The sequence below is a fragment of the Ictidomys tridecemlineatus genome, chromosome 2, assembly GCF_052094955.1.
Source record: "Ictidomys tridecemlineatus isolate mIctTri1 chromosome 2, mIctTri1.hap1, whole genome shotgun sequence".
NCBI classification, from domain to species: Eukaryota; Metazoa; Chordata; class Mammalia; order Rodentia; family Sciuridae; genus Ictidomys; species Ictidomys tridecemlineatus.
The window spans coordinates 137,413,396-137,432,000 of NC_135478.1; the positions used below are offsets into that span (position 1 = coordinate 137,413,396).

Genomic DNA, 18,605 nt, shown 5'->3' on the forward strand with positions numbered 1-18,605 from the left:
ATTATTCATAATAGCCCCAATCTGGGAACGTCCCGAGTGGTCATTAGTGGAAGGGATACATGAATTATAGCCATACATTTAAATACCATACATCAATGACAGTGAACCAACTATTACTATATGTAACAATATGGATCAATCCCATGGGGAAAATTTAAATGAAGAAGCCAGTGGAGTAATTCATAATTCACTTATATAAAATTCAAACACCAGCATGACTTATCCATGGTGATGTATTCTAGGATAGTGGTTAATTTGCAGGTAGTATTAGTCAGGAAAGGGCACAGAGGGTTTTCATGGGTTCTGTTTCTTGATTGGCCTGATGGTTGGCAGGTTAGATTGATGTCATAAAAAAAAAATGTGTCAAGCTGTAAATTAATTTTTTGTATCCTTTACAGTGTATATATTATACCTCAGATTTCCTTTTCATTTTTTGTTGCTATGGTCTAATTAAAGGACTCATAAAAATCATAAAAATATGAACAAAGTAGTCTGAAACAACTTTAAGGTAGGCACTGATAAGTGGGAACTTAAATATTTCATTTATGTACTCTAGATTTAGCATAAGATTGAAAATGAAGTGCAGTTCACCTAACCTTTTACCACATTGATCTACGTGGCTGATATATACCTGTATATGTATATGATATATATATGTATATATGTACACACACACATATGCACATGCTCCCTTTTCCTTTAAGGGATAAAATAATACTTCCTTTAGGATAACTTATGGGAAGTTCATAAAAGAATATTAGTAACCTTTTTATATCTACTTCATTTTTGAAGGTTGGCATCCATTTAATAAATTTGTAATGAGTGAAGGGAATTTTGTCCATAGGATGCTTATGAAAGCTTAATAGCAATAGAGTACTCTCACCCTTATGGAATTGTTTACCCTGAGAATTTAATAGTGATGGTAGGGTATTAGAATTATTAAATGTTCTACTTTTGTTATTTTTAGTTGCTATTATAATTGAATAGTATGTATTTTCACTGACTCAGCAGTCTTTTCTATTGTCATGTTGAATTAACATGATCTATTTAATTTTTAGGTTCAAGTATTTGGATTATATTCTGGAGAAGAATTTCATGAGACTTTTGACTGTCCTATTAAAGTAAGTTTTTAATCTTTCTGAGGTTTTCTGATCATGATACGCTGATACCATTTGGATGCTGTGAAACGAGAGCAGGATATACATTAGAAGACTGTTATGTGTCTATCTTCAGGGAGTTTTTATTTTGGTGGTTATACTGACATGCATGCACATACATGGACACCCACTGACACAGATACCCAATCTGTGCTTAAAAACTTAGGTAAAATAGCACTACAGTTCAAAGATAAAAAGTCATTATTTTCAATTCTTTTAAGTGATGGCTTCATAGATGGAGCAATATTTGACTGGGCTTTAATAAATGGACAGGGGCAGATAGAAAAGCTGGCTTTCCATGTGGAAGAATAACAAAATAGAAACGGAGGTGTTAGAAAGTTCACATTGTTTTCAGGAAGAGTCTAGTTTAGGTGATGCATAAAAGACTGATTTGTCCAGAGAAGTATACAGACTAACTGACTAGAGCTAGCTCAGTCTGAAAGCTAAGGAATTGGTCTCTGTCTGATAAAAGGAAATTATTGAATGTTTAAGAATAAAGGAGTGACATTAATTAAGCTAATTTTTAGGAAAATTAATACAGTCCCTGTATACTATATAGATTGCTGGTCTGATAGACAAGAGGCAAGAAGACCATTTTAGATAACAATTATGGTAAAGTGTGCTTGTTAAAAAAGAAGAGGTCATTCTTTTTTTTTACCCGTTTGTTTATTCAAACACTTATTGACCATTAGGTAAAGGAGAGATAAGATCTGACATGTGTTTTATAAAGGCGAATTTACCATAAGGAAGGGTGATTTAAACAGGAGAGTGGTGATGAGAGACAATTCAGCAGGCTAATGGAATATTCTGGGAACAATATCAGGAGCTTGGTAAAAAAAGTGATCATGAGTATTTAAGACAAAGTAGAAAAAATGAATTTAGGCTGCCCATGGGAGGTAGACTTTTTTAGCTTTAGTGATGCATTTGATGAGAATGATCAAAAATAGAGGAGCTGAAGGTAAATTCAGGTTCTTGCTTTGATAATGGCATGAGAATACATTAAGGGATGGTTTGAGTAAGGACATTGCTAGTTTGGTCTTGGATTTAGATAGCTATAGTACATTGTATTACAGAGGTTTTAGAAACATGAGTATGGACTTTAGGATAGATTCTGGCCCTTAAATACAAAGTTGGTACACGCAATTGAGTAAGATAAACCCATTTTAAAAGATATTATTCCATTTAAACTATAAAGTGAGAAGAAAAGCCCAATCTTGAAATTCTGGAGCATCCTAAATTTAAAGATTCAGGTGGTAGAAGCAAAAATAGTAAAGGAGTGGTCTGAGAAGCAGACACCAGAAGAGCTAGACACCAGAAGAATGGTGTCAGGCACACCAAAGAGACAGGGCTTCCAGAGGAAAGAAGTAGGTTGCAGTGCCAAAGGCAGCTGGGGTTTTAAATGGTGGGAAGACTAAATCAAGTATACTTTATTTGGCAATTATGACGTTTTTGGTGATCACAGTGAGAACAACTTCAAGAGGAAATTGGAGGTGAGGGTGTCAAAACAACGGTAATATTATTTCTCATTCAGGAAATTTGGTAATAAAGAAGATAGATTATGTGGCAGACAAATCAGGTAATGTCTAGAGAACGTTTCTGCAGATCACATTTTGGCTGATGGTAAGAATTGGTAGAGAGGGAAAGATTGAAAATAGAAAAAAAAATACTGGAGCAGCACTAAGCAGTGAGATTGACCATTTAGGGTAGATAATTTTGGAAAAAGCCTTCTCTATCTGCGTGTGAGACAGGGACAAGGTGAGGCTCAGCCCAACTATGGCAAAAGTCGGGCAGTGAAAGAGTAGCAGTTTATGGCAGTGGCCCTAGTGGCTTTATTTTCTTATACTTGAAGGGGAGAAAGCAGGGAAAATGATGTTTTTCATTTGCAAAGATGTCTGTTTTGCCTTAAGAGAGAACTAGAAGGACTCTTCAGAGATTTTAAGAATATAAAACAATACAATCCCTGTAAATGCTTCTATATTAGTGTTTTGGATCGATTAGGAATGTGTTGAAGGGAAAGCTAACCTGAGAGATAGGAGTGGTTAAAAAAAAATGAAGGGCCCTATGCTAAGCCCTAAAAATGACAGTGTGAAAGAAATCTGTTAACATATTCTGTTGAAGAAGGGAAATATATTAGTCCATTAATAAATGTTTTTAGTCCAATGTTAGAAAAGATCAAAATTAATTAAGTTGCTGGTTTTATGGATCATCTGGCGTTTAAAAGGCAGAATATATGCAGGCTTAGAGCCATAACAGATGAGCCCCCAAAGAGGGAGTTGTGCTAATTGGAGCCACTAGAGTATCATTATTGCCTTCATTGTCCGCCCCCTACACACTGTATGTCAATGATATTATATAATCGTAAAGCCACTAGCAGTAACAAGGAGTGGTAACAAGAGCAGCCTTGGGAGAGACCTGTATAACAAGGGACTGAGGAGAGATTTGAATGGAAAGCTAATGAGAATCATAGGGACAGGAACTTAGGTTTTGGGCCAGGGGTGAGGACCCTAATGATTAGTTCCATACCTCTTAGGTCCTCTACCTCTATTGCCTCAACCTCTGACGGGGCCTTGGTATAAATGGAAATTGTGTGGGAGGCTATATTGACTCACCTCTTCCACTTGGTGCCATTCATCGTGGAAGCCATCTTGAACAAGGAGGTAGTCAGGTTCTCTCAGTGGGTTTTTTCTATGAATTGTATTTAGTTACCAATAGTTTTGACACCCGGCTACCTTAAAGACCTTCTTTGTTGCCTCTGAAGAGGAGGTATCTGCTTATAGGGGGTCTTCACTGAGTGAAAATTAGAACTAATCATTTTTATTTTTAGCGTTTTGACCTGACTTCAGAGAATTTTCACTTAAGAGCAAAACTCATAGGGAAGAATTACAGAGCTTTGGTTTGTGTAGAGGGCAGTCAAGGGAGTGGGAGATTGTGGGAATGGGAAGGACAGGAGAAAAAGACAGATATTATACCCTATATACATGCATGATTACACTAGTGGAGTGACTCTAAACCATGTACAGCCAGAGGAATGAGAAGTTATGCTCCATTTGTGTGCCATATGTCAAAATACATTCTATTGTAAAATAAATAATTAATTTTAAAAAGAGCAAAACTCAGTCTCAGAATATTATTGCATGTATTACTTCGTACCAAGGTATTAGGACAGCTTTTAGGTCATGCTGCTCTTTATATATAAAGAGTTTTCGTTCAGTGCTTTAACTGTGACTCTTATACTAGGCTTGGATTCTTTTCTCTTGTAGATCATTGCTGTACACCCACATTTTGTGAGATCCAGTTGCAAGCAGTTTGTGACTGGAGGGAAGAAGGTAAATATTTTGTGTGTCTGTCGTGATGTGGAGCTGTTGAGGGTGTTTCATTTGATCTGTAATTTGTCTTTAATGTCTAACTATTCTTCAGGAGAAATTTTGAGAAAGAAAAATGTAATGAAATTGTAAGAACATTATCTCTTGGGGTTGTTGTGACCTCAGTGTTTTTCACTACCTTCCTTTGAAGTAGGTACAGGACAAGATTAAAAGAGATGTTACTCCATCTACCACCTAGAGATTTGATATATTGTCTCTTCCACAAAAAAAGAGGCAGCATTTAAAAATAAAAAACAGCAATTAAATTAGTGATGTTTTTCCCCTTTACAGAAAATCTCTTTCAGGCTTTGATAACATTTTAGGATAATTATTGGTACTCTGTATTATCTTGTTCCTGGCACATTTTATTATCTCAGTGAAACCTTTCTCTGCATGATTATCTTTGTAATTATAATAAGTTCTCAAATCAAAGCATCATTCTGCTGATAGTATAAGTCAATTTTTATCTATTAACCAGAAATATTTTCAAAGCCATTTTTATAGCAAAACACTATCCATACTGCAACTATAAATATTATTGCTTATTCGCTTTAGAGCCAGTGAAAAACAAGTAGTCTGTGCCTTTTTCTCCCTCTTTAAAGTAGTATATACATACAGTATGTATATACTATATTTTTTGAGGTCCAGCTACTCATTTGTTTTGAATGTTATAGTTATCCTTTGTTTCCTCATGGTCTGGTAGTTTATGGAATGATGGCAGAAAAGTATACTGGTCATTCCCTAAGTCACTGTAATGCGTATGGGGCAGGTCTGGGGAATCCTGATTTGAGCCCAAGGCATGAAGCCAAGATTGCACTAACTATGATTTCTGCTTTCGAGGTAGCTCCTTTCCTTCCACCTCATAACCCATTGTTATTCTTTGGTTCTAGTCTGATTTGCCTTAGGTAAAAATATTCGTGGTACTAGTTAATTGCAGACTTAATGTCACATTCTCTATTGTAGACCTATACCTCATCTACTCCTATAAAAGTAACTCCCTTCCTTGCCCTTTTCAGCCTTAGGAAAGAGTAGCTTTAAAACTCCACATATGTTTCTTTATTAAACACATTTTTGGAGAATTTTGTGTGTGATAGAGCATAAACTCACTTAGCTGTGATTTGAGCTTTTGCATTTTCATTTAAAACTCAGTGAGGATAAAGCTTTGGTGGAGTTTAAACAACAAATGCTTATTATTTCATAATCTGAAAATTAAAGAGTAGCTTAGTAATTAAGTTCCAGCTAAGGGTCTGTTGAGAGGCTGTATTCAAAATATTGGCTCAGGCTGCAATTATCAGAGGCTTTATTGGTTCTGTAGAGTCTGCTTTGAAGATGTTTACTGTCTTCTTACAAGTAATCTACATTGTACTTAAAATATTGATGAATCACTTTGGTTTAAATATTTCCCTATAGTTTAATGCAGTTTTGACTTCTGGTTTCCAATTTTAGGAGTTAGAGATTTTACCATCCCCTATTTCTTAAAGGTATTAGAAATAAGAAACATAATAGGAGTGTTACTCTCCAGGTAGGCCTCAGAATCTGAAGATGAGATTCTCCTGTGTTAGTTTGGTTCTTAACAATTTATGTATCTGTGAAGTTTAATAATTTTCACTTTTTGTATAGGAATAACAGTAATCTCATCAAATTTTCATTAATTTTGCTACACACATCTACCTGCAGAATGCCTGGGTTACATAATAACATATTCTTCACCCTTATATTTAGTATTTGATAACATTTACAGGAAAAATAGTGTGAACTTGGCAGTTTGGGTCAGATTTTTTGAGTAAAGTAAGTGAGCATTGTGTAAACAGCGGTTACCTAGCATCTCAGTGTTGGCAAGGTTATATAGGAAGAACTTGGAGTTTATGGGATACAGACATGATAAACAGTAAAATAAGTAGAATTCAAGTAAGAACATCAGAGTTTTGATTCATCTCTTCACTTATTGACTATTTGATAGGTGATTCTATGTTCAGTTTTCTCTAAGAAAGAATTCTGACTTCCCCTTTCCTTATTCAATTCTCCAGGAATGCGTCTGTGCATTTCTTTTTCAACGCACAAGAAGATGTTAATGTGTAAATAAAATGAGACTAAGTAAAAACGATTCAGCTCATCTGGTAAAAAAGAATTTAAAAATGATGTTATTACCAAATTAGAATTTCTAAATTAAAATAATTTTTTAAAATACAGTAAGTTTTAAACATTATTGTATATAAGACTTAGTACTGGGTCTGATAAATGTACATGTGTAATATTTTGAAGTGAAAAAACATGTGATTACACATTTTGGTTTCAATATGTTAAGTAATTTTTCTTTTAGATTTTTTTAATGTTTTATTGATAGATAATTCATATACCATAAGGTTCACTAATTTAAAGTATACTATTCAATAGTTTTTAGTGATATTTATAGTGTTGTGCAGCCAGCAATATGATTTTAGAACATTTTTATCCCCCTTTAAAAAAATCCTTTTGCCACATCATCTTTCCTCCTTTCCTTCCATGGCTAGGTAACCACTAATCTACTTTATCTGTAAATTTGCCCATGCTGGACATTTCATATAAATGGAATTATACATAATCTTAGAGCTGGCTTTTTTTTTATTAGTGTTTTTGGTGCACGTGTGTTGTAGCATGTATCAGTACTTCATTTCTTGAGATGACAAAATATTATTTTACTTTATGGGTGTATCTTATCATTTATCTGCTTTATCAGTTGATGAACATGTGGGGTCTTCCTTTTGGTAATTATGAGGAATGCTGCTGTGAACATTTTATACAACTTCTTGTGGCTGTGTGTTTTCATTTCTCAATTGCAAGGTTTTTGAATCATATGGTAACTCTATTAGCATCTTGAGGTACTGTCAAACTGTTTTTGTAAAGTGACTGTACCATTTTACATCTTCTGCAGAAATACCTGAGGGTTTCAGGTTTTCCACTTTGTCACTAACATTCATTTTTGTCTGTCTTTTTGATTGTAGCCATCCTGGTGCATGTTAAATGGTATCCCATTGTGATGCTCATTTTTGTTTCCCTAATGACTTAATTATGTCACATATCTCTTTTCATGACCTCATTGACCATTTGCATATTTTCTCTGAAGTAATGTCCACTTAAGTTCTTTGCCGATTTCTAAACTGGGTTATTATACAGTTGTAAACATTTTTTATGTATTCTGAATGCATGTTTCTTATCAGTTATATGATTTGCAAATATTTGTTCCCAGCCTCTGAGCTGTATTTTCCCTTTATTGATGACATCTTTAGAAGCAAAAAGTTGCATCTAAGATACCCACGTCCAAGATCATAAATATTAATGCTTATATTTTCTTCAAAGAGTTTTCAGTTTTACCTCTTAAATTCAGTCAAGGATCTACTTTAAGTTCATGTTTGTGAGTGATGTAAGGTAGGGTTCTAAATTCATTCTTCTGCATGTGGCTATCCATTTGTCCCACCACATGTTGAAACAACTCTTCTTGTGTTGGCCCCTTTGTTGAAAAATCAGTTAACCATAAATGTCAGGTTTTACTTCTGGACTTTCAGTTCTGTTGATCTGTATGTTTATCCTTGTGCCAGCACCCCTTTTAGGTTTTATGTATTTATTCATTTTTGTGGTTCTGAAGATTAAACCCAGGGCCTATGCAAGCTAGGTAGATGCTCTACTGAAGGACATTTTCAGCTTCACCTTTTGGGTTTGAGAGCCACTAAGTTTGCTATAGTTACTTATAGGATGACAAACAAGTTAATGATTACTCTTATAACATTTTGAATTTCAGTTCTTTCCCTTTTCAAAAGCCAGTATAATTTCTCTGACTTATATTAGAGGCTTTAAAAATTTAAGGGTGTCCTCTAAGGATTTGTAGCATACAAACTTTGGACTCATGTCTATTATGTAAATGTGTACTTCATAGTAAAAAGTAACATTTATTTGATAAACTATAATGACATCTTTGTATACAGTACACCCTCTTGGTGTGCTCACAGTATCTTTTCTGTATACACTTTTAAAGATCACTGATACTACATGCTTTTGACATTATTGTGTTCTGCTTATTTTGTTGAAGATATTTCAGGAAGTGTTTTTTTCTAATTTCATTATAAATATGTCTTTGATTTTTAAAACCAAAGATTTTAGAAGATGACATTAAGAAGGGAGGACTATTATGCAATGATTTGTTTCGTTTAGAAAGTGCTAGCAAAGAGGAGGTACTCATCTATAACTAAGTTATGGAAGTTTATACCTTTGAAAAATGAGAAAAGCAAAAACACTATTTGCCCAATTGCAATGCGTATCGCTTCAATTACAATTTTAAAGTAGCACCATAAGCAGAACAAGTTTGAAAAAGCCAGCATTTAGCAAATTGTGGTGAACCTTGCAATAATCACAGTTGCGGATGCCAAGACTCCTCTGCTTGGAATAGGTGGCAGATCACATAGAGGGAAATGAGAATGAAGACAGATATTATGTGACTGAGAGGTTGTGACCATCTGCCTTTAAGAAACAATTTAATCTTCAAACAAATTAGAGCAAAGACTAGCCAGATACAAATGTAGTGTGGAATAAAGGCATTCTTAACCCTTAAGAACACTAATGTACAGTTTGATCATCTGTTCTCTGATACTTGGAACTGTATGCAAATTTCTGTAAACAGAGGGTTAGTACAACAGAGACAAGAAAAGCTAAGTAGGAAAATGGAGGTCCTATAATGAGGTATTCATTTCATTCAAAGAACAGTTGAGAGATGTCCCAGTTAATATCTTACTCGTTTTAATGTTATTAATATTTTTGATTCCTGTAAAAAAATTGAAGTAATTAGAACATCGATTTTAAAATAGTGCTGCAAAATAGCAGTGTGGCAGGAAAAAAAAAACCTGAAACTGTCATTTGACACATTTATTGATATTTCCTTTTTAAGGTTTTAGCAGCTTAGGTCTTTAGAGAGAGCTTCTTATCCACAAGGTACTGAGAATAGGAGGCTCTAGTTCTGTTTGGCATAAACTTTTATTTTAGGTTTTCAAGGTAACTTCTTAGTAGTTGAATGCCAGAGCTGGATTTATGGATTCCACTGCTTGACACATGAGCATAAAAAGCTTATTCTAAATTCTGTTTTGTTTCCATGTTGGAGGGGAAAAAAAGGAAAAAGCCCGTCTCTTAAAAGTGCCAAAGTGCCATTGGAGAGAGGTTTCAAATGCATGAACCATTTTAAGTGTAGCCTTCATGTGTCGCAAGAATTCTAATAAATGAACATAGCAAATGAAATTTCTGTTTTAGAAATAAATCTTCCACGTAACTCTCTCTGTCCACAAGATAAACCTCATATTCATGTGACCTTAACCTTTGAACTCCAGAGTACCCTTCATAATGACTGTTTTTACTACTGTGACAAATTATTAAATTGTTGTGATACTGTTTGCAGTGGAGTTCATTTTTAGAAATGAGATAGTCAGCTGTTTGGTGGTGTTGTAGGATAGAATAAAGGGACCTGGCCAAAGGGACAAGTTGCTTTGTAAGCTGGAAAATGTCAGTCAGCAAGTGAGAGGACCTGCGTGAATGAAATGAGAAGCACTTGACTATTGGGGGCTGAAGGCTGGTGGGAAATTCTACCTGAAGGACATGGTAGCATAAGCCAGCTTCTTTTAAAAATATAAATTTTAAAAAAGTATTTCAAAATTATTTTCCCAGCTTTATTGAGGTATATTTAACAAATAAAAATTGCATATTTTTAATGTGTACAGCGTGATGAGTTAATATGTATATGTTGTGAAATCATGACCACAATCAGTGTCAGTAACATATCCATTACCTCACATAGTTACCTTTTTGACTGTTATGAGAACACTCTAGGTCTATTCTTTTACCAAATTTCAGTTTTCCAATACAGTGTTATTAACTGTAGTCCCCACACTGTTAGATCCCTATAAGTTGTCTTAAAACTGAAAATCTCTAACCTTTGACCAAAATCTCTCCATTTCTCCCAGCCACTGCTGAATATTTTTAGAATTGAGATTGATCAAGCATTGTTTTCCTACTTCTGTGATCACTAAACATGAAATGTCAAGGTGCTTCTTTGTGTGTTTGCTTATTTTCTAGTCAGTTTGGAGTTGGGAGTTCTTAGAGTTAGAAGGATTTTAACATTATTCCTTTCTAAAAGTCTACTGTGCACAACATTTGACTCTCCAGGATATTTCTGGAAGTTCAGTTGCTTTGGTCATGGGCACTCTTATATATGCACACTTTAATCACACAGATCTTCTGATGTAGCTTTCAAATGAAGTCACTGCATATTTTTATAAATTAAAAATTTTTGTGTTAAGGCTTTTTAGTCAATTTATGTTAAACTGCAGGCAAGTACCAAATTTCTGTCCTATTGGTTACATGTTGAACAATTATAAAATAAATACCTTTATTTCTTCTACATTCTATTGTAAATTGTCGTTCCATTCCTAGGAATTCATTTCATGTCTCAATGTACCAAAACTGATTAACCTTCAATTAATAGAAAATAAAACCCAAACATAACTTTCACAAACCCTGTTTTAGATATGTGGAACCAGATTGTAAAATAATTATATTGTTAAGGTATATTTTTGCAGGGATTTCTGTGTATTCTAGACTGGCTGAGCCTAAAAATAGAAATCTTTTGTTTAAAATAGTTGTCAGTCTGAAAAACAGGCATTCTCCATTGCTTTCATAATTTTTCATTTGTCTCAAATATCAATTGCTTATTTTTGATGACTTTATGTAGGATGTTCAGTTTCTTTGGTGCCTATCAGGGATGGCGTGAGGGAAATGTATCCATGGAAAATTTGTTTTCTTTTACATTCCCCTTGAATCATACACATCAAATTCTTGTTGACATTTTTTGTTTAATAAATTCAGCTAATTTTTTCATGTGTAATGTTAACTACATTCATCGCAGCTTTTACCTGAACTCCAATGTTAAGCCCACTGTCTCTTCCTGGAGCAATCAATTCATCTTTTAATACTAATTGATTATTCTTAATACTAAGAGGTTCCCTCTTTCCCTCACACTACTCTTTCTTTTCTTTCTTTCCGGTGTTGGGGATCAAACCCAGAGCCTTATGCATGCTAGGCAAGTACTCTGTCACTGTGCCACTTCCCCAGCCCTCTCTTTTTTAAATGATGCTCTGTATAAAACAAACTGTTAGGATTATAATCATTTTTAATTGGCATCACTAGTATAAACGAAATCATCATTTCACAGAAATATTTGGCTTGTAACTGCTTCTTGAACACAAATTTGTATCAAGGTCCACATTAGGTGCTATACACATATAGTATCTTGCTTTCAGGTATGGTGGGTGGTAGGTTTCCAAAAGAATATTAAATAGGACAGTATTGATAGAATGTAGTTATAAAATTATTAATTAATCAAAATGATGTTGGTAGAAATGAATATTCTGAGGCATTTAAGAGTGAAAAATGTGTACATGTGTATTTATATGTTAGTTTCACTATGAGGTTATTTTGTAATTTTTCTTTGTCTTTAAGCATTTTGGAATCACCTCACCTTGGTTGGGTTGGCTTTGTTTTGTTATTCCTTCTAATTTTCAGCCAGCATTCCTCTGATGTTTGTAACACTGAGAATCGGAATAAACCAAATGTATAATAATTGTGAATTAGCTGTGTAAATGACCCATAGCCAAAGATCTCCAGGACCCCTGTAGGTATTATGAAGAGGATGCTCAGGAAAAGGGATTGTAGGATTGAGCTGGTGGGAGATGATTTGGGGGACATTTAAGGAAGCAGGATTTTGCTCCAGATTGCCTATTGTCAGGAAGCAAGAGTAATTGTATACCTGGGTATTTTAATAAATCTTACCCAGAAGACTAAGAAAAGCCGGCATGATGGCACATGCCTATAATCCTGGAGGCTCAGGAGGCCGAGGCAGGAGACCACAAGTTCAAAACCAGCTTCAGCAACTGGCGAGACCCTGTCTCTAAATAAAAAATTAAAAAGGGCTGGGGATATTGCTCAGTGTTTAAGCACCCCTTGGTTCATTCCCTCAACCTTCACCGCCAAAAAAAAAGACTAAGAAAAGACTAAGCCAAGGCTGAAGTCATAATTGGCAAAGCAGCAGAGTTTCTCCTTTTAGCCAGGATGGCTGTGTGGTTATTTTGGGAAAATATTCATTTAGACATGATTATGAATTGGTCTTATTTTGTCTTGATCCTTTTTGTTCACAGAGTGGCCTTGTCTGATATTGGTGTTCCATTAAATTGTTTACATTCATCAGGAAAATATCAAGGCCTATCTCTGAATGCCAGGGCAACTTCTGGATGTCAGCTTTTCTTTTTCTCAGAGGGAACAAATCAAATGCCCAACATTTGATAGATTGCTTCTATCCAGGTTACTTTACCAAAATATATATAGGGTCTGATTATAATTTTTGCACACACGCGCATGTGTGTGTGTGTAAATACGATTATCTTTGTGGGTATATTCATGAAAGGCTATACACCAAACCAATAGTATTTGTGTCTGGTAACCTCAACTATTTTAGATCTTCTTTTAACTTAATATTGGGTAATATATGAAATTTCCTACCTTATTGCAGTCTGCTCTTAGTTCATTGTTGTTTAATAGTTGAATAATATTTTATCCTGTGGATCTAGTTAATTTTCTTAGTATTCTGTTATTTTTGGACATATAGGTTATAGCCAGTGTTTGATTGTCAAAAATCATACTGCAAAAAAAAAAAAAAATGACACTAGAAATCTTGGGGCATGAACTTTCGTCTGCTCTTGTCAATGTTTTTTGTAGCATTGATTCCTAGGATTGGAATTACTAAGTCAAAGATTATGATTATTCTTTAGGCATTTAATGCTTACTTCCAAGTAAAATTGCATTCCAGAAAAGTATCAGCTGTGTGTGAGTACTTGTTTCACCATATCCTCTTTGCCAGTATTTTCAATGTCTTTTAATAATTACAGATTTTGAACACTTTTATTTATTAGCAACTTGTGTATCCTCTTTTGTGATTTTTTTTTCTGATTATATTCTTTGCTCAGGGAAATTTTTAATACTACCATAGAAGCCAGGACGATGAAGGTGGTCTACTTGATATTTATTGTCAGTTTGAGCACAAATTATTGCTGCTTACTAAATAGCCTGCAGCCTTTTCTTTAGTTTTGACTAAATCTGAAATAATTATTTGTGTTCTCAGGGAAACATTAGGAGACTAAATGAGACTTTAGACACTGAGGTGTGTAGGGAGAGGATGACTATACGTGACCCTATGGAGAGGCCCAGAACCCATTAGTTCTGCCACTCCCATGGAAGCTCTCAGTGGCTAACCGTTGCACTCAATTAATCCCTGTTTTTCATCAGGATGACACGAGTGGATTATGAAGTGTGAGGGCAGGTTTTTTTTACTTGTTTTCTTCTGTAGATAGTGTTCTGATATTTATTTTTCTCTTTTCACTTTGAGCTGAGTGAAGGGCTTATTCAAGTACGTAAACCATTGTGTTCAGATAACTTTTTATGTTATTTAAGATTTAGCAGTTTTGCATTTCTTTTTCATATAATAACTGTGCAAGTATCTCCCTTTGATCATTCATCTATAATAGTGATAATATATAGTTAAAATGAGAGATACTTGTTTATTGCACAGAACATTAATTCAAGTTTAATCATCCAGTGGATGATATTGTGTTTTCTCCACCCTACTACTGAAAGGGTTTCACCTTGAGCCTAGCCCTGGCAGACTGAAAGACAAACCCAGAGTGTTTGGCATTAATAACCAGCTATTTTAAACCTGTAGCATCCATATAGAAGATTGTTCTTTAAAATGGTGATACACATTTAATACACATTCCAATAATTTTTGAAATTATATTTGTAAATGTGAGTTTGAATATGCAGAAACTGTAGATTATTAGTTTAAATAGGACTCTACTTCACATATTGGATATAGTTGATTGCTTAACCCGTATACATGAATAGGTAGATATATGTCTGTTATCTGTATTTTTTAATATAAAGGAAACTGCTCATAAATGGCACCCCTTGTATTTAGCTTATTTTGTTCACATTGAACCTGTGGCTTGGATTTCTTGGGTGATAAATTAGCTATTACCTTACATTGTACAGTGTTTTTTAAATTCCACAGTATTGGTCTGGCTATGTAGTTTTCTCAAGATTAGTTAAGGGGCTGGGCCTGGGGCTCAGTGGTAGAGCACTTGTCTAGCATGTGTGGAGGCCCTGGGTTCAATTCTCAGCACGACATACAAACAAATAAATAAATAAATAAAGGTCCATCAATAACTAATAAAAATATTTTTTTAAAAAGACTAGTTAACTTTAAGCACTTGTCCAAAGTCTGTATTGCATTGGAAAAATGTTTACTCAAATATTGGTTATAAGCAAGTGGCCAGTCAACAGAGCTCTCAGAATCCTTCTGTGTACCTAGACTTTCCATGGTATAAATATTTGCTCTTATTTAACTTCTTTTAAACATGTTAAATTACCTTAGGAAAGGGAAATTGAAGAATTATAACATGTCCAGAAAATAACCACTGAATTTAAAGCTATAATATATTTGAGAAATTCCCTCTTTCTTCCTATGTTTTATGTTCTATCTTGATGGAGACAGTAAAACTGTTGGTGATGTTTAAAAATGCCATTCATTTTAAATTTTGATCTTGAGCCAAAGCAGGAAGAAAAATGTGCTTATCTGTTCCCGTAGGTTCATGGTTACTCCTTCCTTTCTCAGGATTCCAAGATTTCTCTTTGCTGTGAGCAGCCAACCACCATCTGGGTCTTATCCACAGTGTCTGTTTTTCTCATTCATCTTCATCACCTTTTAAATTTCTTTCATAATCTTCAAATTTTGGATATTTAAGTCGTTCTGTGACAGGCCATCCCCATCATTATGACCTTTGTCTGTTTTTACCAAGACTGTCTTACTGGGTGTGTTCTAATTTGCTGGGTTTTCCATTTCTTCATTTCTCTACTTGATTTTATTATCTTGAGAATCAACTCCAACCTAGCAGAGGTTCTCTGTAATGAAGTTTCTTTCTTCCAAGCCCCTTAGTCCTTTCTATATTAACGTATCTGGGTATCCCACATTCTCCCTAGTTTGGTGCCCCTGCCCAGTCTTTTTTCCTTTCTTTTGTGCCTCAAAACATGCAGTGTTACCAATATTGAGAAAGCCTGAAGGAACCAAGTGGTTCATAAACTTGAAAGAATACAGGATGATTAAAACAGGGCCAGTCATGCTCCTTTCCTCCATCAAAGGGTGGATGAGGATAAAGGCTATCATAATTGGTGGCTTTATTACAACCTGATAGGATTCTTGCTACACATGTGGGAGATTTTGGAATGTGCTTCCTTATACCTCTGTGTAGTGTAGGAAAGCACTAGACAGATTTATCAGCACAAAACATAGGAGAATAAAGTGTATTTCTGGGATGTGAGGGCTCCTATTGAAATATAAGTACAGAGAGTGCTGACTGCTAGAATGTGGATTTATGGGAAATAAAGCCCTAAAATACTTTCTCCATCATCAACAACAACAAAAAAAACCCCAAACCTCTTGGAAACAGCTTTTCCTCTCTGTGTACTTAGCTCCCATTGAGCTTAAATTGCTCTCAGTATTGTGATAATGACAATTCAATATTACAGGATGTGGAAGATGAACCAAATAAATTAACCAGCTGCTTTTAAGGGTAGTTCGCTCAATGGCTTACCCCCTAAAATGCTTTGTAGAACATTCATGCTCAGTAGGTCTCTAGGCAGTTTTATGACTACAAGAAAGAAATGGATTTTATTAAATGTCAGTGAAATAGAGGCAGATAGCTTTGTGGTAGTTAATTCAGTATAGAATGTTTGTAAGAAAAGTAGTTTATCTTTCCTTAAATTACCAAAGGAGAATTTTCCTTGCCATTCTTGCCAGAAAATGTGTTTTTGCTTGAAATTCCCATAGATTAGGATTTAAAAAACAAATGGATAGTGGATCATTTGGTCTTTTTCTTTCATATGTGAAGTTCTGTATTATTTTGTGGAGTAAATATTACAAATCCTGCATGAAAATGCCAATGGAATGATTCCATAATTATTAGTCTATAATCCTATGTAAAGATTGGAAAATTGGGCTTGTGAGTAAATAATAAAAAGTAGGGTGGAGAGGAAGGGTAGAAATCAATGCTCTAGGAGGCCGGCAGGTGATGTAGAGGAGAGAAGCAGGTTAGGTGCCATAGAGGCAGAAGAAATAATTATGGTGACAATCCAGAGAACCTTCTGCAGTCAGGCACATCATTACTGTCCACACCAAGTCTCTGGCCTGATTGTGTCCCTGGAATAGAGCTACTAATTACTTAAAACGAATAGGAGAAGATTGACCTTAAAAGCAGTTTTCAGTTTCTTGACAAGTTGTACCACAGTTGTGCCTGTGACCTTGAACAAAGGGTATATAGACTGACATTAGAGGAGTTGGATGTAGGATCATTATAAGAAAACCCTTTCTGAAAGCAAAGATGTGTTAGTTATGTGAATCATTCCCAGGTTCTTTCCTTTAAATTTTTGAGATTAGGGTAGATTCCAGTATGTTCAAAATAGTTTGGGGACATTTACTAACTAAAGATGGACTAGGTAACTAACTGAAGTGTTTGGGATAATTACATAGATTCTCCTAGAGTGAACACATTGTATGTATAGATCAAGATTAAGATGAGTAGACACAGGAAAGCCCAATTAGCATCTAAAATTTATTATGTATCTAGAAAAATATATAGTTTCTTTTTCCAATGCGTTTACAGTTTGTTGGGGAAAGACAAAGAAATAGGAATGGCTCACCAACCTCAGTGAAAAGGTAGTAACATGATACTCACTGTGCTATAATAAAACCAGCATGACCATAAAACATAAAGAACCAAGAAATTGGAAAATTATTTGAAAACCAAAAGAATTCTAAATGATGACATACTCTAACATATTAAGCTTTTTTTTACAAATAATTTATTTTTCATCCATTAAAAATGAAGATAAAGTCTTGAAAAATATTACCATTCAAAAGACATCAGAAAATAATATGAATGATGTTTAAACTGTAATGTTAGTTAAAATTTGACCCATTCACAGAAGTTGGTATATTATACCTTTTTTCTAGACATCTGTCAGTTATATAGAATGGCATTTGCCTGTTTGTACTATAAACTATCCTTAAAGGAGAAGCTTGTTTGCTTCTGTATTAGAGCAGGGTCCACAAGGTTGTTGGAACTGACCCTGAAATGGACTGATTTCAGAATTCTGTCCTTGTTTTCTTCCTGCCCTCTGCTGGAAGTATTCCTTGGAGCTCTGGTGGACACAAAGGGAAGCCAGGGCCCTGACAGCCTCAGCCTCTTCCTATACCACAAGCACTCCAAGTACAGCAGAACTGACTCATTAGAGGAAGTTTGGATTTTGTCTGGAATTGTTTGTTTTGAAGACTTTATGGACAATTTTTCAAAGTCGGTATAGTTTGTGTAGGTTAATTCTATACATGTTCAGTATGCCTCGAATATTCCTTCTTTCTTAAGTTCCATTGAATTTCTAATATTATTTTCATTTTAATTATTTCCCTCTATTAACCTGATTGTAAAATAAAAGAATGGATTCTCATTCTCATTAATGTATTAACATTGTAAAAATAATTCACATGTTCAGTGAAGAATAATTATAAAATAGAAATAGTGAAAATTTCCTGTTACTCATTGCTAGGAGTTATGACTTTGTGTAATGTATCTTCCATATTTTATCATATTAATCTACATATGGATACATATTCATATTTTGCTTAAGGAACATCATAGGCAATACCTTTTTGGAATCTGCCTGTCTATTTAATATGCCCTGATGTTTTGTAAGTTAGTGGATATACACACATGAAATAATTAAGAATGGATGCTTTCTTCTCAGTTGTTCAGCTTTACCACTTGTATTCAATCACTACCCAGTTGTCAGTGCATTTCTAGTCTTTATAGGTAGCTTTTTTACTCACTCTAATAATTTCTTAGCATAAATTCCAAGATGTGGTCATTTTTAAAGTTTTGTGTCCATAATGCCAAAAGATCCTCCAGGAAGAAGT

General features: G+C 34.6%; 1 protein-coding gene across 2 annotated transcripts in view; it reads left to right on the forward strand.

The window, feature by feature from the left end:
* Window positions 1–18,605, forward strand: part of Vps41 (VPS41 subunit of HOPS complex) — a 157,379-nt gene that overhangs the window by 73,195 nt on the left and 65,579 nt on the right. For both annotated transcript variants that reach the window (XM_005319206.5, XM_013355978.4), the window contains exons 6-7: window positions 1,059–1,121; window positions 4,418–4,483. In XM_005319206.5, coding sequence (XP_005319263.1) covers window positions 1,059–1,121; window positions 4,418–4,483 — 129 coding nt within the window. The remainder of the gene's footprint in view (window positions 1–1,058; window positions 1,122–4,417; window positions 4,484–18,605) is intronic.